The following is a 27956-nucleotide window of genomic DNA, read 5'->3' on the forward strand; positions in this document are numbered from 1 at the left end:
CAACCTGTTCCAAGGGTTATGTCTTTAATTCTGCTGGGGTGGCGAAAGTTACATCAATGAACAGTGAGCAAAAGTTTTACACCGGCTGAAAAAATGTTCATTTGAGGTTTTCTATCTTCAGTCAGAATGTTACCAAAAAGGTGGGTAACACTCGACTCCAGGTAAAAGTGTTGCACAGCTACGTTCCTTCAGCAGCATGGCTGCCCTTTTCTTTAACCTTTAGGCCATTTCAACCACCCACCACTACAGAGGCAGAATTAACAACACAGTCCTTGAAATGGGATATTTTTAACCTGTTAAGTTGTCAGTGTGATGCTAAATCAATCAATACATTTCAATTAAAGTGACTTTGGTTCTTGTCTGAGTATGAATGATATTAAGGAGACAAAAAGTTGATATTCAATCTTCAAGGAGTGTGTCTGTACCCTTGATGTTACATTTAACATTTCATTAACAGACTCCATTTACTTGGGGAGTTTCTCTTCTTCGGTTTCCTCGTCTGCACTGCAGCTCCCAGTGTCACCAGTCTGATGAGCAGCAACACAGACAGCAGTTTTATGTGGAGTGGGGTGTTACCCACCCTTGTGGTTATTGTGTGACTTTGTTGAAGTTGTGGGTTCAACTCTGAGCCAATCAGCTGTGTAAAACTTTAGCTCACTGAGTTTGACTGCAACAGTAAAGTTGAAAAAATAAGGGTTCAATACTGTCTTGAGACATTTATGAAGTTTGCAGCTGTATTTAAGATTGAAAACATTTGATAAAGCTTCAACATTTACGGCTCGCTGTGTTACATTGCTACTCAGAAGTTTTAAGGTTCAAGCCAGAGCTGCTTGGAGACTTTTTAAAGTCAATATCTGCTGTTGTAGATTGCTGTGATACTTATATATGTACTCTTAATGTTTATATTATGTACTGTGTTAAAGCAGTGTTAATGTTGGATTAGGGGGCATTCTCTACAAGTGTATAGAAGGAAAACGGGAGCATCAGGACAATGAAAAATCACTTTGAAACAACATGATCAGTCTTTAATTAGTGCAACTGTGTTCATAAAAGCCCAGCAGCGCCCTCTGCAGTTTGCAAAGAGAAGTGAAAAAGCTTACAGCACCTGGTATTCCCAGGCGGTCTCCCATCCAAGTACTAACCAGGCCCGACCCTGCTTAGCTTCCGAGATCAGACGAGATCGGGCGTGTTCAGGGTGGTATGGCCGTAAGCGAGAGAAACCCTCACACACACACTATTTATACATGATGTAACGTCATGTATTCTGTTTATATGTGTGCGGATTGTATATGTAGCCTGTAGATTGTCTAGATAAAACACATCTTACTAGAAGACTAAATGAGCCAGTAAAAGCTGTAACAGCGCGCTCCTCTCCATGTCTCAGCTGCTTATCTGTACACATTATTATATAACACACAGTCTTTATCATTCTTGTTAATGTTGGGGGATTTTATCACTGGAATCAGAGGTTCCTGCTCAGAAAATACACTGATGTCTTTATTTACATAAACCCACACAGATGTTCAGGATGCTGATGATCGACATCTATAAAATGTCTGTTTGTCACTTCGTTCTCTGCTTACGGCCATACCACCCTGAACACGCCCGATCTCGTCTGATCTCGGAAGCTAAGCAGGGTCGGGCCTGGTTAGTACTTGGATGGGAGACCGCCTGGGAATACCAGGTGCTGTAAGCTTTTTCACTTCTCTTTGCAAACTGCAGAGGACGCTGCTGCTTCTTTAATGGAGGCAGAACAAGCTGGAGGCAAAGAGGAATTTATTACCTGCTTTTTCATTTGTGCATCTTCAGACTAAATTACTTTAACCAAATGTAGGCTATATATAATCCTGAGTCACAGCTATTTTCAAATCAAATAATACGATATGAGTAACTAGATATGGTTACATGTTGTATGAAGCATGTACATCAAGTTCTTTACGTTAAAATCTCAACATCACTAGAAAACATTTTTTCTTGTAAATCTCATGATGATTTACTCCAAAATTATTAATAATCCCTCAGTCCAATGAAAAAAAATCAATTAATAAATGCATGTGTCTTTAACTCCATCGATGAATGATACAGAATTTAAACTAAACCACTCTCACCATATCAATAAAAACGATATTATAAACTATAAAGATAAATTATTATAACATAGTAGCATTTGAATCCGTCTATCAGTGACAAAATGACTGAAATGATGATTAACAGGTGTGTGCTAAACAATTTAACACTATTTCTGTAAAATCAACATGCAACTACTGTTTATCTTAATCACAAAAAGCTTACAGCAGACTCTCTGGCTCAGTGGTTTTCATGGTTTCATTAAAGACAATAAAGTTACCGCTGCTGTGCCAGGCGTGCGTAAAATGCGCACAGCCCCTGACTACAGGTATTCACAGGTACTCAAAGGAAAAAAAAATCTTACATACATGGCACATATATTAACTTAACACATATGTTAACTTAAACGGAACTGACAGCTGCCTCCATCATCTTCGCCTCGCACACAAATCAGTGACCCTGGGTGCCTTAAAGCCGCATCTTCCGCAAATTCAAAAACGAAACAAACCGGATGTGACCGTTATTCAGCCTGACTGGACTGGTTCTTTATATCGTGGGACTCAGAGACGTAATACGCTGTTTTATATTACGTTTCAGAAACAAATCAGTGTATGTTACTGTTTCATATGTAGACCTAGGCTATATTTATTCTAGTGATAACTTTTTTATTTTGACATTGATACCATCAGAGATCCGTATAGTTGAGTTGAAACTTGCAGCGATGATGACACAAGCTTCAGTCATGACGATCTTTTTTGTTTTGGGAGTCTTTCCAAAAGGTAAGAGAGAGATGTTACAGTAGTCTGTACTTTTACAGAGGTCATTTTTCTGCAGAAATTGAAAACACCGTGGAGGATTCCTGTGTATTTTTAGTGTGCGACAGGTGAATGTTTCTTGCTGGTGACAATTTTTATTTACAGCAAACTGAGACAAAAAAGCAACATGTGTAATTTATTAGAATTTTAATTACGATAAATAAGTCACAACCAGTCATTGTGCAGTCATGACAATCTTTTTTGTTTTGGGAGTCTTTCCAAAAGGGAAGAGAGATGTTACAGTGGTCTGTATTTTTACAGAAGTCATTTTTCTGCTGACATTGCAGGAGGATTCCTGTGTATTTTTAACTCTAACCCAAAGTGAATGTTTTGAGAAGAACTATTGAATCCTGCTGATTTATTCTTGTTTTCCACAATTAAAGTGCGACAGGTGAATGTCTCTTGCTGGTGACAATTTTTATTTACAGCAAACTAAGACAAAAAAGCAACATGTGTAATTTATTAGAATTTTAATTACGATAAATAAGTCACAACCAGTCATTGTGCAGTCATGACAATCTTTTTTGTTTTGGGAGTCTTTACAACAAATTAAGACAATTATTTATTATTATTATTATTATTATTATTATTATTATTATTATTATTATTATTGTTTAACTAAGACAATTAAAAATGTAATTACGAAAAATAAGTGTCTCGAAAACAGCTACATGTTCTTCTGCCTGTTTTCAACACTTATGTTCACCACAACTAACCAGCAACATTTATGACTCAACATGAAGCTTAAAGTGATTCACACTCTTTTTCACTTTTAACATCATGTTCAGTCTCTATAATAAAGTTTAGTACTTTACCTGCAGTCTGTCCTACTTTGAAAAGCAAAACTATATTTGCTGAAATAAATCACTGAGTTGGAGTTTCATTATAAATCATTTTGAGTAGAAAAGTTGCAATTTGTAACATAAATTGTGTTGAAATGTTCACATCAACCTAAAGTTCAAACACAGTTTAAACCCCATATTTATTTTCCTCCATGCAGGTCTAACAGCTGTGATACAAACACAGCAGACTGTGATGGCAGCAGTAGGAGAAGATGTCCATCTCAGCTGTCAGCTCATGCAGTCTAGAGATGTTGTTCAGGTCACATGGCAGAAACTTTCACCTGATGGGGAGGAGGAGAATCTTGGCAGCTACAACAAACACTTGGGAGAAACAGTGAATCCTGGTTTTCAGGGGAGAGTGGAGTTTAAAGATGCTGGACTGCAGAACTGCTCCATAGTTATCAGGAAGGTGATGGAGCAGGATGAAGGCTGCTATCTCTGTTTGTTTTACACGTATCCTGAAGGTTCTCTGACAGGCAGAACCTGCCTCCAACTCTATGGTGAGCTCCTTTCTTCACTTTTGAAGACATATTCATGGTGAATTACAGTTTTAACTTGTTTCACATTGATGGCAGTTAGAAATGATGGCTGTTAAATTGTCTGCTTGCCGTCATTTTGCCATGAAATGCAAATACTTCAAACCACTAAAAGCATGTTGTACATACTCTGCATTTCACACACTTTGCATCCAACTGATATAAAAGTTAATTTTATTCCCAAATGTAAGAAGACATGATGGTCATGATATTTAAATTATATTATCATTATTTCAAATTCCTCAATTTGTGTAATGAAATGTAGGAAACAGAGACAACTGCTGATCATAATGTCCAAGAACCCAAAGATTTCTTAAAATACTTGTTTTATTTAGTCTAAAGCCTGAATATATTTGATTTATAATGTTATAAAACAGAGGAAATCAGAAAACTAGTTGATTTTTTTTTAAGAACTTGCTCCATGTCATATTTTTTAATGTTTTGTCTTTGCAGTGCTGCATGAACCCATTCTACAAATCAGAGAATCAAAGTCTACTGAAGAGACAGTTGTGTCCTGCTCGGCCACAGGTCGTCCTGCTCCCACAGTAACTCTGAATGTCCCACAACAAGACCTCTACTTCTCTCACAACAGCACAGTCAGTGTCACCAACACCAACGGTACAGTCACCGTCACCACTACAGCTGTGCTGTCTGGTTTCCATGGAAACGATGCACTAGTTGGATGTGCAGCACGACTGCTCTCAGTCCCTGAAATTCAGGTGTTCAAGACGATTCCTGCAAATGGTGAGAAACACTTCCAAAACCACAGATTTATAGATAGATTATTGTTTTATGATTCTGATTGGGTTTAATTTTTCAGGTTTTGATGATGAATCTGGATCCAATAAGAGTAAGTTAACTTTAAAGTTGTCTCAAGTCAAAATTCACATTTAAACTGTAGTTGCTTTATGAATGTTTAGTGTTTCATATCACATTTTTCCCCCTTTTTCTCATAGATTTCACTTTGATCGGTGCATTGATCATGGTAGTGTTTGTGTTGCTGTAGTCGTCACTGTCCTGCTCAGACATAAACATAAGAACAGGTAATTTCAACTTTCAGCTCAATATCTGTCTTGTTGTGATACCAGTGTCTCACAGTTAATATGGTAATAATTTATTGACATTAAGAGGATACACAGAGCTTAAAGAATCTATAACACCTAATCAACACCTATAAATAGATAATATATAAATGTTCTTAAATCCTTCATTCTGTCACACAGGGACGCTGAGGAGATCAAGATGCTACAAAAACCAATCACAGACACTTATGATTAAGACAGTTTCATAATTATTCACTTGTTCAAATTAAATTCACTATTAATTGCTTCTTCAGAAAATTATTTAATCTGTCGTCTCTGTATTTTGACATTTAAGTTCCTTTCTGTCTCTATATCTCTCTAACTAATGTGTCATTTATACATGAAGCTGATTCTGATACACTTTACTCTTCATGGTCCGTTGTGTACTCATAGTCAGCCTGTTTATCCACATAACTGTTAACTGTCAGAGTCATTCAGTGATAGAAATATGACATATTGTAATAATGTGATTGGAAACCAGCTCATGTCTTGTTTTTATCCAAAGGTTCAAAACACCTTTAATGAAGCAGATCAGGAGGAAAATCCAGAACTCTGCAGAAATTTATATTTCAAGCTTTATTCTGAATCTAGGGAACATTCCCTAAAGGTTCTCTGAAGGTTATTTAAAAAACCAAATAAAACTGGTTTGTATTTTTATACACTCCAACCAAAGTTCCTGGCTTGTGCTCATCTCTGAGGTCTTCTGAGTAACTCTTTAAGGTAAGCGAAGACGCCTCCCTGAGATATGGCTGACATGTTGATTGAAATTAAACTGATCCACCTGTGATAAAGATATAATTTCAGTGTAGAATCTATAATAAGAATAATTGATTGAAAGGTTCACTATATGTGTTGAATTGGCATAAAACGTTAGGGTCAGGGCATTGAAGCCGCCCTATAAAACCAGCCTAGTGCCCTCAGCTGACAGAGTCAAGTTCTGGACTGATGATTGGCTCAGAGTTGAACCCACAACATCAACAAGGTCAGAAAGTCACCACAAGGGTGGGTAACACCCCACTCCATGTAAAACTGCTTCAGTGCAGACACCTGTTTGAACCACCAGGACCAGTTTGTCCGTAACACCGGGCAGCCAGGCTGTGAGGTGGCTTGTTTCAGTGAGGCCACACCGCTGTCTCCTGCTCGTTTATGGACTCTACAGGTGCAACTGTTTGTGCTCTCTACTAAAACATTTAACTGATTTAGCATCACAGTACCTTGACTTGCTGAGTGATTGTAGAAAAGGGCTGGTGTTCATAAGGTTGCTGGTTCAATCTCCAACTCAGCAAGAGACTTAGCTGTTATGATGAAATGACTCAAGATTATGACTTTGACAGGTGTGTGAGCTTCCTTTGCTACTAAACACAGAGGGAACAGTATCTGACAGTAACATTCTTGGATGTCAGGATGTGTTCCCCTGCTATGATGGACAAATTTAGTGATATCAGTCTGGAAATCACAGAACTACGCTGGTCTGAGGAAAGACGACAAGATTATGAATTTGAGAGGTGTGTGACCTTCCTTTGCTACTAAACACAGGGGAACAGTATCTGACAGTACCATTCTCAGCTGTCAGGAGGCATTCCCCCTGTATGATGGAGAAATTTAATGATGAGTCTGAAAATCACAGAACTCCGCTGGTCTGAGAAAAGAAGTCAAGATTGAGAATTTGAGAGGTGTGTGACCTTCCTGTGCTACTAAACACAGAGGGAACAGTATCTGACAGTAACATTCTTGGTCGTCAGGATGCGTTCCCCCTGCTATGATGGACAAATTTAGTGATATCAGTCTGAAAATCACAGGACTTAGCTGGTCTGAGAAAAGAAGTCAAGATTGAGAATTTGAGAGGTGTGTGAGCTTCCTTTACTACTAGACACAGGAGGGAACAGTATCTGACAGTAACATTCTTGGATTTCAGGATGAATTCCCCCTGTTGTAATGGACAAATTTAGTGATATCAGTCTGGAAATCACAGAGCTACGTTGGTCTGAGGAAAGACGGCAAGATTATGAATTTGAGAGGTGTGTGAGCTTCTGTTCCCACTAAACACAGGGGGAACAGTATCTGATAGTAACATTCTTGGTCATCAGGATGCGTTCCCCCTGCTATGATGGACAAATTTAGTGATATCAGTCTGAAAATCACAGGACTTAGTTGTTATGAGGAAACATGTCAGCAGTATGAACTTGACAGGTGTGTGAGCTTCCGTTCCTACTAAACACAGAGGGAACAGTATCTGACAGTAATATTCTTGGTCGTCAGGATGCGTTCCCCCTGCTATGATGGACAAATTTAGTGATATCCGTCTGAAAATCACAAGACTTAGCTGTTATGAGGAAAGAAGTCAAGATTATGAATTTCAGAGGTGTGTGAGCTTCCTTTACTACTAGACACAGGGGGGAACAGTATCTGACAGTAACATTCTTGGATTTCAGGATGAATTCCCCCTGTTGTAATGGACAAATTTAGTGATATCAGTCTGGAAATCACAGAGCTACGTTGGTCTGAGGAAAGATGACAAAATTATGAATTTGAGAGGTGTGTGAGCTTCTGTTCCCACTAAACACAGGGGGAACAGTATCTGATAGTAACATTCTTGGTCGTCAGGATGCGTTCCCCCTGCTATGATGGACAAATTTAGTGATATCAGTCTGAAAATCACAGGACTCCTCTGGTCTGAGGAAAGAAGTCAAGATTATTAATCTGAGAGGTGTGTGACCTTCCTTTCCTACTAAACAAAGGGGGAACAGCATCTGACAGTAACACTCTCAGCTGTCAGGATACGTTCCCTCCATTGTAATGGACATGTTAAGGGATATAAGTCTGAAATTCACATGACGTAGCGTTATGGGGAAACAGCTACATTCCTTCAGCTGCATGGTTGCACTTTTCTTTAACCTTTAGGCCATTTCAACCACCCACCACTACAAAATCACATATTTTCACTACGCAGGCAGAATTAACAATACAATCCTTGAAATGGGATATTTTTGCTGCTAAATCAATCAATACATTTCAATTAAAGTGACTTTGGTTCTTGTCTGAGTATGAATGATATTTAAGAACAAAAAGTTGATATTCAATCTTCAAGGAGTGTGTCTGTACCCTTGATGTTACAATTACCATTTCATTAACAGACTCCATTTACTTCGGGGGTTTCTCTGCTTCGGTTTCCTTGTCTGCACTGCAGGTTTTGAAATTGTGGGTTCAACCCTCAGTCAGTCAGTCAATGATCTTTTTCAAGTCAGCTACATAAGCTGCTGAAGATTGAACCACTCTGATGAAAACACTTCCTTATCATGTGTGTAGCTCACTGTGTTGGACAGCTCTGTTGAAGTTTTGAGGTTTTGGGTTCAGATTGAAAATCTCCAAGCAGCTCTGGCTTGAACTTTAAAACCTTTGATTAGCATATTTTAACAAAGTAAGCCACAAGGATCAAATCTTTACCAAGGGTTTTACACAGCTACTAACTTTAAAAATGCATTGCTTAAGTCGGGATTGAACACACAACTTTAAAACATCAGTGTTTCAGTCAAACACAGTGAGCTAAAGTTCTGGACTGATGGTGGGCTCTGGGTTGAACCCACAACATCAACAAGGTCAGAAAGTCACCACAAGGGTGGGTAACACTAAAACTGCTTCAGTGCAGACACCTGTTTGAACCACCAGGACCAGTTTGTCCGTAACACCCGGCAGCCCGGCCATGAGGTGGCTTGCTTGCATGAGGCCACACCATGAGATCCTCAGTCTCTCGTTGAGCTTTTTCAAGTCAGTCACACTTCTGAAGGTTGAACAACTCTAATGAAAACTCTCCTACACCATCTAGTTGTGAAGCTCACTGTGTTAGACAACTTCTTTGAAGTTTAAAGTTTGTGGGTTCAATCCCAATACTTTCAGTGGGTTTTTTAAAGTCAGACACACTCATGAAGATTGAAGATCCAAACAGCTCTGGCTTCAACCGTAAAACCTTTGAATTGCATATTTTAACAAAGTGAGCCACAAGTATCAAAGTCACATCAACGTACATTTTCCTTGTGTGGGTGGATGGATTAACTGGCTTAGTGGCTAGAGAAAAGGGCATGTGTCCTCAACGCAGCCAGATAAACCCTCCCAACAAGAAAGTACACCATCTTTGGCATGATGCATATGCAATTATTTGATTTAGTATTTTCCAGCTGTGGTGGTTAGGAGCCTTCACTGGTTGAGTGGTTGTAGAAAAGGGCTGGTGTTCACAAGGTTCCTGGTTCAAGCCCCAAATGAGGCAGGTGAACCCCTACAAGCAAAAAGGCAAGTGTGACCACACACAAGCATGTACTCCCTCCATGTACAAATGAGTTATTTTCATGAAATGTTAAGTGTATCATGAGGGGTGCAAGGACAAAATGTGTAAGAGATAAACACCTAGCCAGCTAACCAGAGGGATAGCTCAGTGGGATGAGTGATGGGTGATAAACACCTGAGCACATGGTTGTTGGTTCAATCCCTGCTGTGAGATAAAGATCTTCTTGGTTGTGCTGTCTGTAATGTTGGTTTACAAAGTAATGATATTGGCTCCAACCAAATACAGAGTACATATATCTAAGTATAAGAGTACATATACAAGTATCACAGCAGTCTACAACAGTATGTAGACACCGAGTGTCATTTGAGAATTTTGCATTTTATCCTGATAGGCAGGCGGTGGTTTTGTGTATTAGTAATGACAGAACATAATAAGCAACAAACATGCGATGGCAAGAGACTTCCAACATTTTTAAAAAGTTGTTCGCACCTTCATTCATCAGTAAAACTTCAGCTGAGCAGGACTTTTTGCTGCATAACCGCCTGCTTTCAAACCTGCGGAACATCGGGGGAGGACAAGGCCCTCCCCCTCACCCACCCATGTGGGACACAGTTTTTTTGCTCCAGTTACTGGTGAAGGAGAGGGATCGAACCAGCCACCTCACGTCCGCAGACGTATCTGAGATCTGTGTTGACGAAGCCGTCACTCCACCAGGTCCCCTTCACGCTCACAGATCTTCTCTAAGCGCTTTTAAACATTTCCTCTGAGTCATCACTTTCAAAATTCACTGACAGAGTTGGGATTGAACCCACAACCTTAAAACTTCAATGAAGGTGTCCAACACAGTGAGCCACAAGATGAGATCATATCCAACTCTCTTCATCAGAGGTTTTCAATCTCCTGCAGTGAGGCTGACTTTATGAAGAAAAAATCTGTGACAGAGTGAGGATTGAACTCACAATCTCTAAACTTCAATGTTAATGTCCAACACAGTGAACCACAAGGTCAGGTGGCCAATGACAGTTTTCACCAGAGCTTTTCCGCCTTCAGCAGTGTGTCTGACATAAAACATTGAAAGTCAGAGTGAGGATTGAACCTATGACCATAAAGCTTCTGACAGGCTGTCTACCACAGGGAGCCACAGGGCCAGATGGTGTCCACCAATCTTCAGCAGAGCTTTTCAATCTTCAGCAGTTTAGCTGATCTGAAAAAGCTTAATGACAGACTGAGTATTGAACCCACAACTTCAAGAACTTCAACCAGCTGCCAAACAGACTGAGCTACTGAAAGAATGTTTTGTCAGAGCATTTTTGTCTTTAATCAAGGTACTGGCCAAAACTTGAACCAACAACCATAAATATTAGCCATTTTTACCAAAGATTTTTAATCTTCAATTGAGAAGCTAACATTCAAAACTTGTCTGTCACTGTGCAACACAGGGAGCTACAGATTCACACCAACACAACGTTTTCATCTCTTCAACCCACAAATTCAACAAGTTTAAACAGCTGTCAAACAGACTGAGCTACTGGACAAGGACAATCATTACTCAAGATAGTGGCTTTGATGAATCTCCATGTAGCTCTGTCTTGAACTTAAAAACCTTTGAGTAGCAATTTAATACAGTGAGTTTCAAGGGTCAAACCTTTACCAAGGTTTTTACATCTTACATACAGCTACTAACTTTAAAAAATCAATGCTGAAGTTAGGATTGAACCCACAACTTTAACACTTCAGGGTTGCAGTCAAACACACTGAGCTAAAGATCTGGACTTATGATTAGCTCTGGGTTGAACCCACAACTTCAACAAAGTCAGAAAGTTACCACAAGGGTGGGTAACACCCCACTCCATGTAAAACTGCTTCAGTGCAGACACCTGTTTGAACAAGCAGGACCAGTTTGTCCGTAACACCTGGCAGCCAGGCTGTGAGGTGGCTTGTTTCAGTGAGGCCATGCTGCTGTCTCCTGCTCTTTTATGGACTCTACAGGTGCAACTGTTTGTGCTCTTTAACAAAACATTTGAATTGATTTAGCATCACAGTGTCAAAATCACCCTGTTCCAAGGGTTATGTCTTTAATTCTGCTGGGGTGGCGAAAGTTACATCAAAGTACAGTGAGCTAAGTTTTACACTGGCTGAAAAAAAATCAATGAATCAATGAATACATTTCAATTAAAGTGCTGTAGATTGCTGTGATATTTATATATGTACTCTTAATATTTATATTATGCAGTGTGTTAAAACAGTGTTAATGTTGGATTAGGGGGCATTCTCTACAAGTGTCTAGAAGGAAAACAGGAGCATCATGACAATGAAAAATCACTTTGAAACAACATGATCAGTCTTTAATTAGTGCAACTGTGTTCATAAAAGCCCAGCAGCGCCCTCTGCAGTTTGCAAAGAGAAGTGAAAAAGCTTACAGCACCTGGTATTCCCAGGCGGTCTCCCATCCAAGTACTAACCAGGCCCGACCCTGCTTAGCTTCCGAGATCAGACGAGATCGGGCGTGTTCAGGGTGGTATGGCCGTAAGCGAAGGATATATTGACAAACAGGCCTTTTATAGATGTCGATCATCGGCATCATGAACATCTGTGTGAGTTTATGTAGATAAAGACATCAGTGTATTTTCTGAGCAGGAACCTCTGATTCCAGTGATACAATCCCCCAACATTAACAAGAATGATGAAGATTGTGTGTTATATAATAATGTGTACAGATAAGCAGCTGAGACATGGAGAGGAGCGCGCTGTTACAGCTGTTACAGCCTCATTTAGTCTTCTAGTAAGATGTGTTTTATCTAGACAATCGACAGGCTACATATACAATCAGCACACATATAAACAGAATACATGACGTTACATCACGTATAAATAGTGTGTGTGTGAGGGTTTCTCCTTCGCTTACGGCCATACCACCCTGAACACGCCTGATCTCGTCTGATCTCGGAAGCTAAGCAGGGTCGGGCCTGGTTAGTACTTGGATGGGAGACCGCCTGGGAATACCAGGTGCTGTAAGCTTTTTCACTTCTCTTTGCAAACTGCAGAGGACGCTGCTGCTTCTTTAATGGAGGCTGAGCAAGAGGGAGGCAAAGAGAAACTCTAAGGGGGGATAACGAAGGTTTTTGTACACACCTTAAATAACAAAAATGCTTTTGAAATGATCTGCAGTGAGGAGAAAGAAAAGAGTAAAATAGTTTATTGTATCAGTAAAGATCAACAGAAGGCACACATACAGTATCTGAGGGTAGACGTCACACCAGTGTCAGTAATCCTTTCTCCAGCCTGTCATGTGATCACATAGCAAAATATACCATTACATCCATTGCAAATCTGCAGGACTCAAAAGGATAAGGTCACTCCACCTTGGAGAGGCTGAAATCGATGCAATACATTAGCAGGCTAAACTCTGCAGCTCAAGCAAATGCAGCATTTTGCAAAAATATATTCATATATAATTATACACCTTTTCTACACATTGAAGCAAATCAACTATACAAAATGCAGAAAACTATCTCGGTACAATAACTGGTGAGCTGTTTGTAAGAAAGTCCATGCTTAATAGAAGCATCATCGTGGCAGTATTACAGAATCAAAAATAGTAGCAGTACCTTTGTCATAAAACAGTTATAGGAAAAAACTTACAAGTCCATATAATGCCAAAAATATTAGCTTTGAAAACAAGATAAAGTACACAAAAGACATTTCAATATACATGTTTATAGGAGGACTAAAACATCTGGAAAATACGTGTGTCCCTTTCAAGCAGTATAATGTTTACTCCCCCACAAAAAACAATTATAAGTAAGTTAGTAAAGGAGTGCCATGGCTTGGAGATATTTTTTGGTTGAAACACAGATCCCAGAGTTTACGCACGCAAGAACTACAGCGACGGCCATGCTACACATTACAACAGAGTATTAGGGCCACTGTGACAAAGGACAAAGAGTTTTAGAGTAAAATTGAAATATTTTGAGGAAAAAAAGTAATAATTTTATGAGCTGTCTGTGTCTCACCTTCCAGTCCCAGCTATGTGACCTCTGTGGGGTCGTTATCAAGGTCATAATTTTAAGAGCTTAAAGCCATAACTACAAAAAAAGCTGTAATATTTTGAGAATAAAGTCGCAATTATAACATTTTTTGTTCTCAAAGTGACATTTTCTCACAAGATTACAATTTAATCAAAAATTTTTCTCGTAGTATTAATGACACTTTATTGTAAATTTATGTCTTTTCCCTCAAAATATTATGACTTGACCCACTTTACCCGTATTATGACTTTTTCTGGTAAAATTACTACTTTATCCTTGAAATATTGTGACTTTTTTCCATAACATTCTCACTGTTTTGTAGTGAAATGACTTTAGTTTTGAAATATTACCACTTCTTCCCCCAGGTAGAATTACACCTTCTTAAAGGTGCAGTGTGTGGAATTTAGTGTCATCAGAATGGTATTGGCGGAAACTGAATATAATATTCATAATTTTGTTTTAATTAGTGTATAATCACCTGAAAATAAGGATCGTTGTGTTCTCGTTACCTTAGAATGAGACCTTTATATCTACATAGGGAGCGGGTCCTCTTCCTTGTTTCTACAGTACAGCCCAGAATGGATAAACAAAACACCGGCTCTAGACAGGGCCTTTCGTGTTTGTCCCAAGTTTCATGGCCACTGTAGGTTCTCCTACATGCTTGGAAGGAGAGGGGGAGGGTAAGATGTATTCAGTTGGTTGCAATCTGCAACTTCACCACTAGATGCCACTAAATCCTACACACTGGTCCTTCGAGATTATGTCTGTTTCTGGTAATATTATTACTTTTTTCTCAAAATATTACAACTTTGAGATACAATTTTGAGATCACAGATTTTTTGTTTGCTAACAGTGGCCCTAAAACCATCGTAACATATTAAAGCAAATCAGAGCTGCAGTAGATCTGGACAAAGAATTGCATTTTTGCTGAGAGAGTGACTTCAAATTAACAGTCCCAGAGATTTAGGTAGAATCAGGATTTCGTAAGCAAAACTTTTCTGTTACATACGTAATGTGGGTGTACATTTTGAACATCTCAAACACTGCTCAGTAATTTCAGGTTCCTGCTGTTTAAAATATCTCATGTTCACTCCAGCTGCCAGGCTGTTGAGTCTAGTACGGGTAGCTGTCAGGGAAAGCCAGTCCCTGGATGCACTGCTCCCCTCCTTCGGCCAGGTAAGGACCCTCCTCCTCGTGGCTGGGCAGAGGGAGGCCATCCTCCTCATTGGTCGGTGGGAGGGCGTCCGGGTCGGCCTTCAGGCTCGGCCTTTGGTTGTCTGGGAAAGCCATGGAGAACAGCGCCTCGGGGTTGCACACAAACTTGTAGACGTACCTTTCTCCAGCCACCTGAAGGAGGAGCCAATCAGAGGAGAGAGGAATTAATGATGTTCATTTATGCAACTTTCAAGCATTTAATGATTTTGTTGAAATGAACAACTATATTCAGATTTTAACTTGTAATATGACAGTGTTCTGAATTATAAAATATACTAGCACTTTTTTATTACCTTATATATATATATATATTTGATCACTGCATCACCTTCAAGTCTCATGAACCCAGCATGCATTTTTGATTGATTATATTTGTTTCAGGCTGTAGCCCCACCTTCAGGCCAAATTTAGTTAATGACCTTGTAGAAAGTGAATGATCTGTGTACAGATTATTACTTCTCTCTATAAATCTGTTCTATATGAGTGCTTTCTTTCTGTAGTAGATTTTTGAGTGTAGTTATGCAAATCTATGTAGAATAAAAAAGTTGGCAAATTCATGTAGATCAGATTATACAGTTCCAAATATGAGGAGCAAAACTTTTAAAAAATAAAAATCCAACTAATCCCATCAGCAACATGATAATTTCTAATACTTCATTATAAATGAGTACATATGGATAAGATAATAGAAGAAAGAACTTAAACATGTTATTCCTTTACCTTCTGCATGATGCCCTTCTCATAGTAGTACCTCAGTGAGCGGCTCAGCTTGTCGTAGTTCATGGCTGGCCGATTCTTCTGGAGCCCCCAGAGCCGAGCCACCTGGACACAACACAGGACAAGAGACCCTCCATAAAATATCCAGCTGGATTTCATGTTTTTTTGCCCAAAATATAACGTATGATTCTATCCTTTTCAATCCTTTTAACCCTGCAACGTTCATATCCTTCATGTTCCTCAAAGTTTAATAAAATTTTTTAGCCTGCTTAAGCCTTTCAGTATGTTCCTTTCTGGGGTTTGCTGATGACTGACCTCTTCAGGATCGATCAGTTTAAACTCCATGTTGCGTCCCGTCCAGACGATCAGGTGTCCGTTGGCTGGGTTGTCCAGCAGCGTGAGTAGGAACTGCCAGAGTTGCAGCGAGCCACGGCGCTGGTACGGCAAACCCTCCTGCTTCACTTTACCTGGTTACAGAGTCAGACAGGACATGATGAGAACATCCACATGTTTAGTTCTATTCCTCCTAAAATATCATCAGTAATCCTTCTGAGTTCAAATTCTAGTTTCAAAGTCAACACTGGCTAATACTATCTTGATTCAGTCTCACCTTCCAGTCTCTCTGGCACAACACAAGTATCATCGTAATACAGATGTGGTTCTCTGTCACGACCAAATCCTGTGAGTCAAAAAGTAAAACATTTTTAGAAAAGTTAACATTTGTTCCCCTGAGAAACTCTGCAGGCTCAGATGACACCACAAACTCACCAACATTGCTATTCTGGTACAAGACTGAAGACTTCCCAAATGATGATGACTGGCAGGTTTGAACCTCTGGAGGACACAAAAGTAAAGATGTGTTAAAAGTTTCTATTGTAAGACTTAAGTTAGACTTTTATACTTCTGTAAAGACAAAAACATACATGTAACATTATCAAATTAGATTCTTTGTCTTAAGTCTCAAGTCCTTTTAAAATGATTTTCAAGTCTACACACAAACACACCTGAATCAAAGCCAAAGTCCCTTGGCTCTTGTTTGATGGTGACGTGGTTGAAGGTGGTCTGGGGCCGGGCCAGACCCGGACCAGGTGGCCCTGGCTCTGGGTATCTTGGATCCACCAGCTCCTGTTTGAAACCTCGGGTGCCGTGGGGGACCAGAGGCTCTGAGAGGTGGCGCTGGTACAGTGGGCGGCTGTCACGGCTCGAGGGGGGGTACGGTGTGTTGGCTGTTTTCTCCGGAGGGAGGAAAGACAAACATGGCTCTGAAAGCTGCCGCTGAAACCTGACGTGTGGAAGAACAGCAGAGAAAAACGGCTTTTTAGTAAATGTTTGTTTCTATCTTAAATCACATAAAAATATGAATCAGAACTCACCTTTGTTCTGTGCTGAAAGATCCAGCGGGGCAGCTGATGGGGGGACGTGGCAGCGCAAACTGCTGGCTTTGGTTGGCCTGTGGGAGGCTGCGGTGGTGTGAGGGGCTTAGGGAAGAAATGTGGTTATTGGTCAGCTGGGGATTGGATGGGTGTAACTGCCTCTGTAAGGGTGGAGGTCCTGAAGGATGGGTGGCACCACATCGCACTGCAGGTGAGGAGGCCGGAGTCACACCTGTGAGCCCAGCTGGCTTGTTGTCACAGGCACTGAAGAGAGAAGAGACGACAGGAAGCATTCAGAGTTGTTATTCTGATATTCTATCTAAGAAAAAGAAAATCCTTAAGTCTAGTTTCAGTACCTGTAACTATAAAGGCACATGTCAGCGTGAGGTGTTCTGCAGGGAGACAGGTCTTTGGACGGACTGTGCTCTTGCTTCACTTTGCTGACAGGCGGTCCATGAAACATCACTGCAAGCACACACAATCACTCATGAATAATAATTATTTTGCTGTGGAGATTAAACAGGTGTTAGATTATAAATGTACCAGCAGTAGTGATGAACGTCATCCTGAGCAACAATTTTCTGAAGTAAATTAAAGCCACTGTGTGCACAATTTGTATGCGATTATAACTTCTTTCAATGATTATTTTCAAATCCTTCAGGAAAACACATCAGATTGAAATAAACCGCAATTATCCTTTAAGTGGTTAAAATAGTTTTCTACATTTTTTGTAAATGTGAGATTAAAGTTCCATTATTGAAAAAACACTTTCTTCTTGCCTCTTGGAGCATCTAGTCATGCAGATATTTTAGTTTTAATTGCTGATTGGTCCTTGTTACTCAACAAAAATACCTTTTGAAACAACATTTTTCGCCAAAAATAGTAAAAAAAATTCCAGGAACGGTGAACAGTTGTAATAAGCCTGAAGAACACCAAACAAATAAAAGGACCTTCAGCACCACCTGAGCAGGTAATTATTATTATACTATTAATGACTAACAGCTGAAGAGCAATCTCTACCTCCTATTTTCAGTGATGTTTAGTCCAGGTTTCTCACTACATACGCTAATCTCATATCGTCTACAGTATGTTTAAACAAGCATTTAACTCTCTTTGCAGCCTTTGGTCTTCTTCTCACATTAGAGCAGAAGAAAGAAAACAAGCCTCCTATCTGATCTGAGCCTTCCTGTAATCTGCATCGCAGTGACGCCACTAATGTTTCCATCCACAACGCAGTCACTGTCAGCTTTATTGTCTGAAACCGGGAGTCATTCTGTTGAGGCAGCTATCAGACGGCAATAAATACAGAGTGGCGTACGTGTTTGGAAGCAGCGCCAAATGCACTATTTCTGTGACATCATCATTTTTTAAAAAAAAAGTACAGGCAGAGTCCCTGGGATTCTTTTTTTTTTTTATAGCCCCCACATTTCCTGCATGCGCCACGTGCTAGTTATCATTGAGCTGGCACAGAGCCACTGCTGGCTTGTTTGAGGGTCATATACTGTGTTCACAATAAACTTGAACACTATAAACACACAACAGCAGCTTTCTGAAACAGTGAAAATTAAACCCAAGTCGTAATAAATCACAATTATCTTTTAACACAATCACACAAGACTTTGTGTTAAGCTGAAGTTGCGTATAGGACATGACGCAGCAGTTATCTTTGTTAATATCTCTCCATTAAATGAACTACTTGTGAGTCATGTGACCTCTTGTTTGAAACTAGACCAATAAAAGCATAGAAAACACACTGCAAGTCAGAGCGCTGCTTGTTTCACTCTGCTCCAGTCTTCAGAGACAACTCATTAGGAGATGGAGGCATAAATAAAAAATGTGTGTTATTCCGCAAAGTGTTCGCTCCCTGTTGTACAGCTCTGAGTGCTCTCTATAAATATTAGACGAGAAACAGCTACTCACAGTTATTGGACTGGAAATCTGGGACAAACTGCTCATCATCAGGAACCTGAGCTGTCAGGGGGGGAAACAAGAAGAAAATTAAAAGGATTCTTCTCATCAAATATTCACCACAGAATCCCTTTGTGCAGCACATTCCTGAAGTTATTGTGATTGTTTTTCTTCAGTTAGTGATTTCCTACATTTCCCAAAGTGCATTTGGTCATGCAGTGTTCAATGGTGATTTTCTTTTTTTTTTTTTTTTTGCAGGTCTCACCTTCTGCGATCCATATTTCCTGGAGCTGGATCAGATCTTGAAAAAGTTCTGTAAAACATCATTGTAGAATAAAATGGTCATAACATTATTTAACATGTGGAATATCTGTAATACTCTACCGAGTGAAACAGTGTGATACTTTTACAAATTTAACAGCTGATTCTCTTTACTTGGGACAGAAACTAAAAGTGTAACATACCTTTTAGCTGTAGGAAATGTGTCATAAATCTGTAGAACCATTTAAACTATATAAAAAAGTATAATTTCTTACTATAATTATATGACTTTAAACAATAAGTAGCACTTGAATTAGATGTGGTAGTTTCCCAATATGTTTTGTCTATAAATCTGCATTACTAACTACACAAGCAATTCCTTCCTTCAGAATAACCACTAAATGCTGACACAGTAAACACTTTTACATATGGGAAAGATGTCGTGATGAGCCAACCAACCTTCTGTGTCTTGAGCCAGCCCCGTGTCCACAAACTTCCTCTTCCTGTCGCTAGGACATCTCTCCGCTTCCTCTGTGTGACATTTCTACAATCACAGATTTAACAGCAGAACTGATTATGAGCTTAAATTGCAATCATGAATTTAATCAGTCCTTCGTCTGCTTTTCCAAAGAAGGAGAAATATAACTTAATGTGTCAAACTCACACTCTCTGGGACCACAAAAGGGACCTGCTGGTCATAAAAGCCGTCCATGTTGAAGGAGTCTTCACCCTGGAATAAAAGAGGGGATGGTGTACAGATTAAACAGCAGTTAGAAAACATATTTTTGAAGAAGTTTGAATCTATTTCCACAGAGAACTGACGCTGCTAACCTTCTCCTTCCATATAACCACCATCCCTTTCTTGTGTCTCTGTGTGTTTGTGCTTTTCTAACCTCAATGACCTCACAGGAAGGTTTACAGTGGCTGTAAAAGCTCTGTTGTCAAATGATAGCGTTATGCAACCTCTTGCAAGTTTAATCTGACGTGAATACAGGCTGCAGGGAGAGGCATTCTTTAAAAGATGTTTGAATGGTTTTGAGGAGATAAACAGAAAGCAGCTGTATAGACCAATAAAACGTGACGTCTTTCCCTCCTGCTTGCGCAGAAAGCTTAGCTGCAAGCCAGGTTGGTGATGACCTTACTGATTGTAGACTAGTGGGGTATTTCCCAAAATGTTGAACTGTTCCTTTAAAACATGCAGCCACACATAACACAGGGAACAGATTTTAACTTCTAAAAGCATTAAAATACATGCCAATAATTACATAAAGCCTTAAAACGATAAAGTAACTTATTAATGTTTGAAAATATCTGTGTGTGATAAAACAGTCTCAACTCAAATGTCCACTTGCCAGCTTTATCTGAAGGCAAATAATAGAACAGCTAGACCAGTCTGGTAAGTTCAGAAAATTACATCACTTTACTGTAATGCAGCCTTAAAAACCAGGAAAAGAAAACACTAATGCCATATCATGATATTATGATATCCAAAATCTATGACAATATGTAGTCTCATATCACGATATCGATATAATATTGATATATTGCACAGCTCTATTCCAAAGCATACCGTAGTGTGGTTTTCTACTTTAAGTTAATAACTAAATAGTAACAGTAAAATGGGTTACAACTTGGAAAACACTGGTATTGTTCTTTAAGTTTTGGTCAACCACGATTTTAATTCCTCATTGCCTATTAAACACAATTAAAACACATTCTGTAAAAGTGAATCCACCTGCACTAGTGCAGTATGATGGTAATATTACATTATGAGCAAACTCTCTCATACCTTTAACAGCAGACATAATTACAAGATCTCATAATTACAAGAATAAAGAGCTCTCGCAATAACTACCTTTGTTTGAGAAATATCCTGTTAATTACAAGCCGAAAGTTGTAACAGAAGTTTGCTGCATTTGCTGTTTCGACACCAACACAGAATTAAATCATATGACTCCTCTGCTCGGGTGTTTTCCGCCCGGATGTTGACTATAAGCAGCACATTAAAATCAAAGATTTGTGAATGGAGTTTGGCGTGACGTCCTTGTTTTTCTCAATGAACTGAAACTTGATCCCCGCAGGAGGAGGAGGAGGAGAAGGAGGAGGAGGAGGAGAAGGTGGGGGGGCCACTGGCTCACCATTGAGAAATTTGCCAGAGAGCACAGAGAAAGATTCACGATGCTAACAGGCCGTAAAGACAGCTGCTGCAAACGGAAATGCCGCTGTGCACAGCGGACAGATGCGGGGAAATGGACGCAGTGTTGCCTTTGATTTTCAGAAAATGGCGTTCGCCTCTTAACGCGTATCTGCTCCCCTCACTGCCTGTAACAAACCGCGACGATGCGGCTGATGCACTCAAACAAAGCAGAACAAACCCCGCACATGTTCCCCTACTGTTTTATTAAAGTGATAAAATAATAATGCAGGACTCACTCGGTAAGTGAAGTTTCTTGGCAGTATGAAAAATGAACTCGACGCAGATTTCCTCCCCTACATCCCCTGCAGATCTGTGGATTTTTCTCAATGAGGAGCTCTGATCGCTGGATCTAAACCGAGCCCTGTGCTGCCTCTCCCATTGGCTGTTACACAAATCAATCAAAGGATTAGCCAATCCCGTTTGAGACTGCTCTGACGCCCGTCCCTTGCGTTTTTTATGAATGGCTGCGTTTCATTCATGGATCCACAGCTCTCTTAAAGGGCCAGTACTGAACTGCCACACCATTATTTAATGGGTGAGTCAATAAATAAGTTCAAATGAACTTCTCAGTTTAAAATACATTCAAACTAATTTAAAAAATCCTAAAATTAGCAATAAATAATTGGGATAGTTTAATATTATTTGTTATAAATACTGAATTCTATTAGATTACATGAATTATTAATTGGTTATTGCATTGACATAATTATATGCATATATTTAACAATGAAATTAATAATATGATTTATAAATACCATTAAAAATAGAACATATTATATGATCTATTATTTTTAAATTGGTGATTGTTATATGGTGGCCATCTCTCCTATAGGTTATAGTTCACCTTAATCTTTACTTGCAAATATGATTTGGCGTAATGACATAATGGCATTAATGGCACCAATAATTGGCAATTAAGAGGACACTTGCAATACAATATTAATTTTAATCTACATATACAGTCACTGATTCCTGCTATTATAATAATCACAATTATTATAAATAGTATTAATATGTATATTATTATTATTAGATAATTGGAGATGTCACGCTGGGCTCTGGGAAATTGTGATCAGCATTTTTTACTATTTTCTGCCATTTAATATATTAAACAATTAATCACTAATTGATCATGAATATAATATCTAGTTGCAGCCTCAAATAAGACTAAACGTCATGTAAAGTGGGACATAATCCCTTCAAGTTTCATCAGTTCATCTTGGACTAGAAGTCATTTTATTGTAGGTGGCTAGAAACACTATTGAAAAGCCACTGACTGCATTTTCTATCATGTTGCCAAGCAGCTGCTGTAGCTCTCTCCAAAAACTGTATCCTGTGAGATTTCCTTGGCACGTGCAGACAGTTGTGTCTCCAAATCAAGTTAGACAATCTTTTTTTTCTATTATTCAAAGAGCACATAATACTTAACTTTGAATGAAAGCATCAAGCTCCAACACTTGGATGCAGAAGGTTTATTTTCACCTATAAAGTTAAACATATACAATACAAGCTGAGTGAAACAGTGTTGAAAAACACACTTTTATGGAACATTTCTATTTTTTTGTGTTTTTTTGAACAACCTCTCTGTATTTTTTTAACCTCTGACCAAATGCAAATGATTTGACTTGCATCCATTTCTACAGCCAATACCAACATACAATTTTATGAGAGGCAGACATTACATATTTACACAGTCTCTCCTGGAATCACCTAAAAGGAAAAGGGTCAAGATACTTTTACTGAAGTGTAGAAGGACTGGACTTCCTCTCCTGAGACACACACATATTGCAGTTTTGTAACTGTTGCATGTTTCATCGACTTAATCCAACATCACACATGACTGCTTTTAAGTCCATTTCTCTCAGTGGGTGGCAGAACAGTTTCTCCAGTTTTAATCCCACTTTGATCTCTTTCCACTTCATTAACAGTCACACAGAGAGATCACAGAGTGTGTCACCTGATCATGTGTTAAATCTGGTATTTAGTGCTTTCATAGGCCAGCATTGAGGTTCTCATACAGTACCTCGTTGACCACTGATGACTCTTGATAGTGGATGGAAATCTGAAATAAAACACAGCAGTTATGAACATTGTGTTAGAAAAATAGACACAAGAACACCAAATGTGTAAAGTTCATCAGCAGCCCAGCACAATGCAACATTTCTTACTGAACATAGTCATTTCAGAGCATCATCCCCGATTATAATCATTCAATGAATGAATTATGATGTAACATCCTGCCTGGTTATTGAAACAAGTTCAACCAGTAGTGCAATCTCACTGTTGTGTTGAGAAAGACTCTGCAGACTACAACACCAGCAAAATAAAGATTCAGCTATCATTTAAATCTGCCTTGGGTTATTTTTTGTATTGGAAGCCATGCACACTTTTTAAAGGAAAATGTAGCAAAGAAACATGTCCATTTCCTCCATGCAAACTAAAAAAATATGCAGAACTAATTGGAAACATGATTCTGCAACTAGGAGCTTTTGTTTTGCATTAAATCTATTCAGAAACTGATTTTCTGGACCGTTTGGGAAGTGATGTATCTCTAAACGTTAGGAAGTGATGTAATTCTAAAGTTTCCAAATCTGAAACAATGTCCAACAGCTTTTCTAATAAGGTGTTCACAGGACTTCCAATTATCCACAGCCTACTTTAAATTATGTCGGCCTGAAGCTAGAAATTCACCCACAATTGTACTAAACCACAATTTAAATTAAAGTCACATTTTACAAAAGACCATCTAGCCTTGAACTAGTTAATTAGAAGACAACCAACAGTGTAAAACATCTCTTATTGCCACTTTAAAGATAGTTTTCCTCTTAAATGTCAATATAGAATATGATTGCAGAGCATTTTATTTGCAGTGAGCACTGGAAAACCCACTGATAGACTTTGCTTTTCAAAGTAGGCCTAAAAGTCTCATCTTAAGACTTCAGACTGACTTGTTCAGAGGACATTTCTTTGCAGGGTGCAGCGACTGTTTGTCTTCTACTTACAAACTGCTTAATCAGCATCGGGGAATGCCAGTACGGATATGTGTGTGCGATAAAAGTTTCTAGTTCAAACATCAGCTGAGTGCAGCAGTTCTGTTACTGATTTGCAACGTCTCATGTTTACTTGGTCACCACGTGTCTACTGCTATATGTAGGCCTACATATCATATCAATGATCTTTAATTCTTCCGTTATGGCAGATCAACAAGTATGATACAGTAATCTAACTGTATCAGGAAATTAGACACTGCAGTCTTGTAGTTTCTTATCTAATGTGTTTGCACAGGCACGTGCACAGACTTTTGACCTCTGACTAGATAAGATGCCATCAATTCTCAATTAAAAGTGTGCTTTAAGCCCATTAACTGCATTTGAGTTCTTATTCTGCCACCACAGTTAACACACACAAATCAAGCACTCTGTGGAGGGAGCAGCATGATCCAGGTCTCCCAGACCTGCCTTCATTAGTGACGGCCAGGTAATGATAGTGTTTGTCCTAAGCTCCGGCATTATGTGTCACTGTTGTGAAATTAAACCACTATTAAAACATCTCAATGCAGCAGCCAGCATAACTTAGGCAATAGCCCAACATTAAGCTTAACAACAAACAAGTTAGTCTGGTGTAAAATAGTGTCGTCAATGAAAACAAGTGAACTTTGGTAGACCAGTTAGTTCATTTGTCAGGCAACTGAAACAAATAAATATGCATTGCGTGGTTAATAGTCTATGCAATCATATTTGGATATATCTCCTCTCCTCTCCTCTCATCCTGTGTCAGCAGCTCCTCTGTTAGCAGCAGTATTCAGGGTCCAAGGGCTTTTGGGGGAGACAGGCTATAAGATGTCACCGTCACGCCCTGCACTTAAATCACCCTCTGCCAGCCATCTTTAAGGTGGTATGACTCCCTCTTCCTCTTCCTCCTCTTTCCATCACACCTCTTTCTGCAGTTTCCTCTCCGATCCAGCTGAAGCAGGACAACAAGACTGATAGTATTAATTTTTATTCTCTCACTGGTTTCCACTCTGAGAAAGAGTCTGAATTTATTGGTGAACAGGACTCAAAGGCTAACTTGATGAACTTTTACTTCCTGAGTGTAAATGTGTAGATTTAGATCTAGTTCAGGTTGATTTTATTCTTAAAAAACTGCAGGATTTTTTCTGATGAGACACAGTTTGACAGTTTGATTGATTCCCTATTGATTGTAAAATCAATCAAAGTTGCTCCGGTTGGTCCCTCCACTCACTGTACGTGTGTGTGTGAATTCATGTATTCAGTTATCAGTGCCCTTTTTTCTTGCTTGAGCACCTACCCCCCAAAATGTCTGCATGGCCCTGTGTTTGCATGTTGTGTTGGTGCTGTTTTTCCTTCTGCTCCTTACTGTAGTTTGATTAGCTCTTTCTCTGTATCATTTTATGGCTTTGCCTTACTTGCTGACATTTTAAACTTTTCATACTAAATATGATATCTTATCTTTTTCTGTTTCCAATTATTCATTGCCTTGCATAAAGATTTTACACAGTAACAATGCAAAGATGCAGCATTGCAATACATGGTGTGCACCAGTGGAAAGGGAGAAGAAGAAAAGGAAAGCCAAATAGGGAAATATATTAATATATCATATATTATCTTGTAGTTTTGACTCATAATTTCTCATAATCTGCAAAATTATGACTCTAAGACACTAAGTATTAGTTTTGAATAGTTCTCAACTTTTTCAACTCAGTTTTTAGGGAGGGTTTTGACTTTGACAAAAGTTTCAAGTGAATGGGAAGGTACGTCCAAACTTTTGACAGGTACTGTATTTTAATTTCACAGACAAGAAGACTCATAAAGCCACATTATCACTACTCAGTTTTAAACCATGCTTATATGAATCATAATGTTGACTTACTAAGTTGATATAATCAGATACTGATGAGAATTTCAACTGTTTTTCCATTTATGCATTTACCTATGAGCTACTGTATATACATAAAGTCCTCCTCCTGTGTAATGGGGCTCTTGCACCACCGGGTGTCTCTTGTGCTTCATACTCCATACTTTGTATCCCGATAGTTAAATGTCTCTTTTACTTATGGAAACATAATTTTCATTTCATCACTCAATTTATAAACCATTTATAAAGGGTGTCTTCTTAGAAAGTGCTACTGAAAGAATGAATCTGCTATTTTAAGACCTGTTTCAGTATTGGTAATATGGATGTTGCTGAAGCAGTTGAGTTAAATAATAAGAGGTCCAAAAGTGGCTTGATAGTGTATATTAGCAATCTAATGAAGCTGTCCAACACACTATTTTTATTTTTATTTTGTTGTGCTGTGCATCAGGCGGTAATGTTCTGCTCTGCTGTATTGTTTACGCTGTCTCTGGCACAGTCTGCCTTCTAAGAACAATGGCTGCTGGCATACCATTGGTCCTTGTTGGTGAATCCTCCTGAATCATCAGAGAGCTTTGTCAGCCTTTTTGTTTCTGGGCTTTGCCATCAGCCACCAGATGTTAGTACCCACAGCTCACCTCCATATAGCCATCAGCACTCAACTCACAACCATGCACATGGGAATGTCACTGTTCATATTTGAAAAACAACCACATATACACAGATATGCTTCAACTGTTTTAGTTTATTGATAATGTCAGACCATTGATGAATCATATCATTCCCCTAACTGTATCAGCTTAACCCTTACAGTTTATGGTCTAAGTCTAATTAAAAATTTAACTATTGGCTTGGTGACCAGTGGATGAAATACCTTGGAAAAGCTGCTGACTGGTCAAACACAACTTGAGCTTTTGTGTTCGGTGATTGTCTAAATTTTGAATGTCCACCTATACAACCAGACAAGAAATGGCAATTCTGCAAAAACCTGGTTTATGTCCAATGACAATGTTTTTTTAAGCTCTCACTTTCTACAACATCTGCACATGCCAACTACAGTATGGTTAATGTTAGGTAAAGATTGTGTTTATGGCACATATTCTACACAGCAAGGGTTAGTCAACTAAAACACTTTGTTAATGTTAAGGAAACATTGTGGTTACTGTTAATTAAAACGTTAATTGCAAGTCTTACCTTCCGCCTTGCTACTGAACGTTGACATTGGACGTAAATCTTAAGGTGTGGAAACATCCAATGTGTACATAATTCCTTGGTACTGACTAATGTCAGTGTGTTTGCTTACACAACACTTTGGTTCAGATTAAGATTTCATCACAGCTACCATAGGGATTCCCATTAAATTTAACTATATTCATGGTCCCAAGAGGAAAATTAACTGTACAGTATCTAATGCACTGTTCCTGTTGGTCACATGACCTTTTGTCTAACATCATAATTAGGTCAAAATTTCTCCTTGACCAGCACTTGATGCAGAGAACGTTGTCTAAAAATTGTGCATATTCGTGATCCTCCGAGGATGGATCTGATCATTTGTGTAGCCCCTTTAGACCCATGTTTAAATTTTTAACAATCTAAAGTGTAGATTATAATGAAATTTCTGAGCCAATTAATGTTCCCCAGGGGATGAACCCTTTAAACTCTGTGCTCTCTTGTTTTTGCATACATGTGTTACTTTTTCATTATGATTTGTTTTGTAACCACAAGAAATAAAACCACACTCATTCAGCTGCAGTTTGCCTACAC

General features: G+C 39.0%; 2 protein-coding genes and 4 non-coding genes across 7 annotated transcripts; 3 read left to right on the forward strand and 3 right to left on the reverse strand.

Annotated features, from left to right (window-relative positions):
• Positions 1-1093: 1093 nt before the first annotated feature.
• Positions 1094-1212, reverse strand: LOC137177891 (5S ribosomal RNA). Its single transcript, XR_010926507.1, has one exon. It is a non-coding gene; the product is annotated as a 5S ribosomal RNA (ribosomal RNA).
• Positions 1213-1577: 365 nt separating this feature from the next.
• LOC137177892 (5S ribosomal RNA) lies at positions 1578-1696 on the forward strand. Its single transcript, XR_010926508.1, has one exon. It is a non-coding gene; the product is annotated as a 5S ribosomal RNA (ribosomal RNA).
• Positions 1697-2809: 1113 nt separating this feature from the next.
• Positions 2810-6008, forward strand: LOC137177504 (OX-2 membrane glycoprotein-like). The gene is made up of 6 exons (XM_067583862.1): positions 2810-2846; positions 3883-4224; positions 4714-5004; positions 5081-5110; positions 5217-5303; positions 5484-6008. The coding sequence occupies exons 1-5, from the start codon at positions 2810-2812 to the stop codon at positions 5264-5266; spliced, it is 750 nt and encodes a 249-aa protein (XP_067439963.1). The 3' UTR covers positions 5267-5303; positions 5484-6008.
• A 6026-nt stretch (positions 6009-12034) lies between these two features.
• Positions 12035-12153, reverse strand: LOC137177893 (5S ribosomal RNA). The gene has a single exon (XR_010926509.1). It is a non-coding gene; the product is annotated as a 5S ribosomal RNA (ribosomal RNA).
• Positions 12154-12520: 367 nt separating this feature from the next.
• LOC137177947 (5S ribosomal RNA) lies at positions 12521-12639 on the forward strand. The gene has a single exon (XR_010926561.1). It is a non-coding gene; the product is annotated as a 5S ribosomal RNA (ribosomal RNA).
• Positions 12640-12801: 162 nt separating this feature from the next.
• Positions 12802-21680, reverse strand: LOC137177034 (ETS translocation variant 5-like). 2 transcript variants are annotated; one of them, XM_067583112.1, is made up of 13 exons: positions 21557-21680; positions 19788-19853; positions 19583-19667; positions 19128-19175; positions 18875-18925; positions 17311-17419; positions 16955-17218; positions 16586-16863; positions 16350-16415; positions 16192-16260; positions 15897-16048; positions 15585-15686; positions 12802-14996 (listed from the first exon to the last, which is right to left on the reverse strand). In XM_067583112.1, the coding sequence occupies exons 2-13, from the start codon at positions 19833-19835 to the stop codon at positions 14763-14765; spliced, it is 1506 nt and encodes a 501-aa protein (XP_067439213.1). In that variant the 5' UTR covers positions 19836-19853; positions 21557-21680; the 3' UTR covers positions 12802-14762. The 2 variants fall into 2 exon arrangements, with proteins under 2 accessions (XP_067439213.1, XP_067439214.1); XM_067583113.1 differs by lacking the exon at positions 21557-21680 and adding an exon at positions 20979-21124.
• Between the last annotated feature and the right edge of the window lie 6276 nt (positions 21681-27956).

This window comes from Thunnus thynnus, chromosome 24 (genome assembly GCF_963924715.1).
Source record: "Thunnus thynnus chromosome 24, fThuThy2.1, whole genome shotgun sequence".
Lineage (NCBI taxonomy): Eukaryota > Metazoa > Chordata > Actinopteri > Scombriformes > Scombridae > Thunnus > Thunnus thynnus.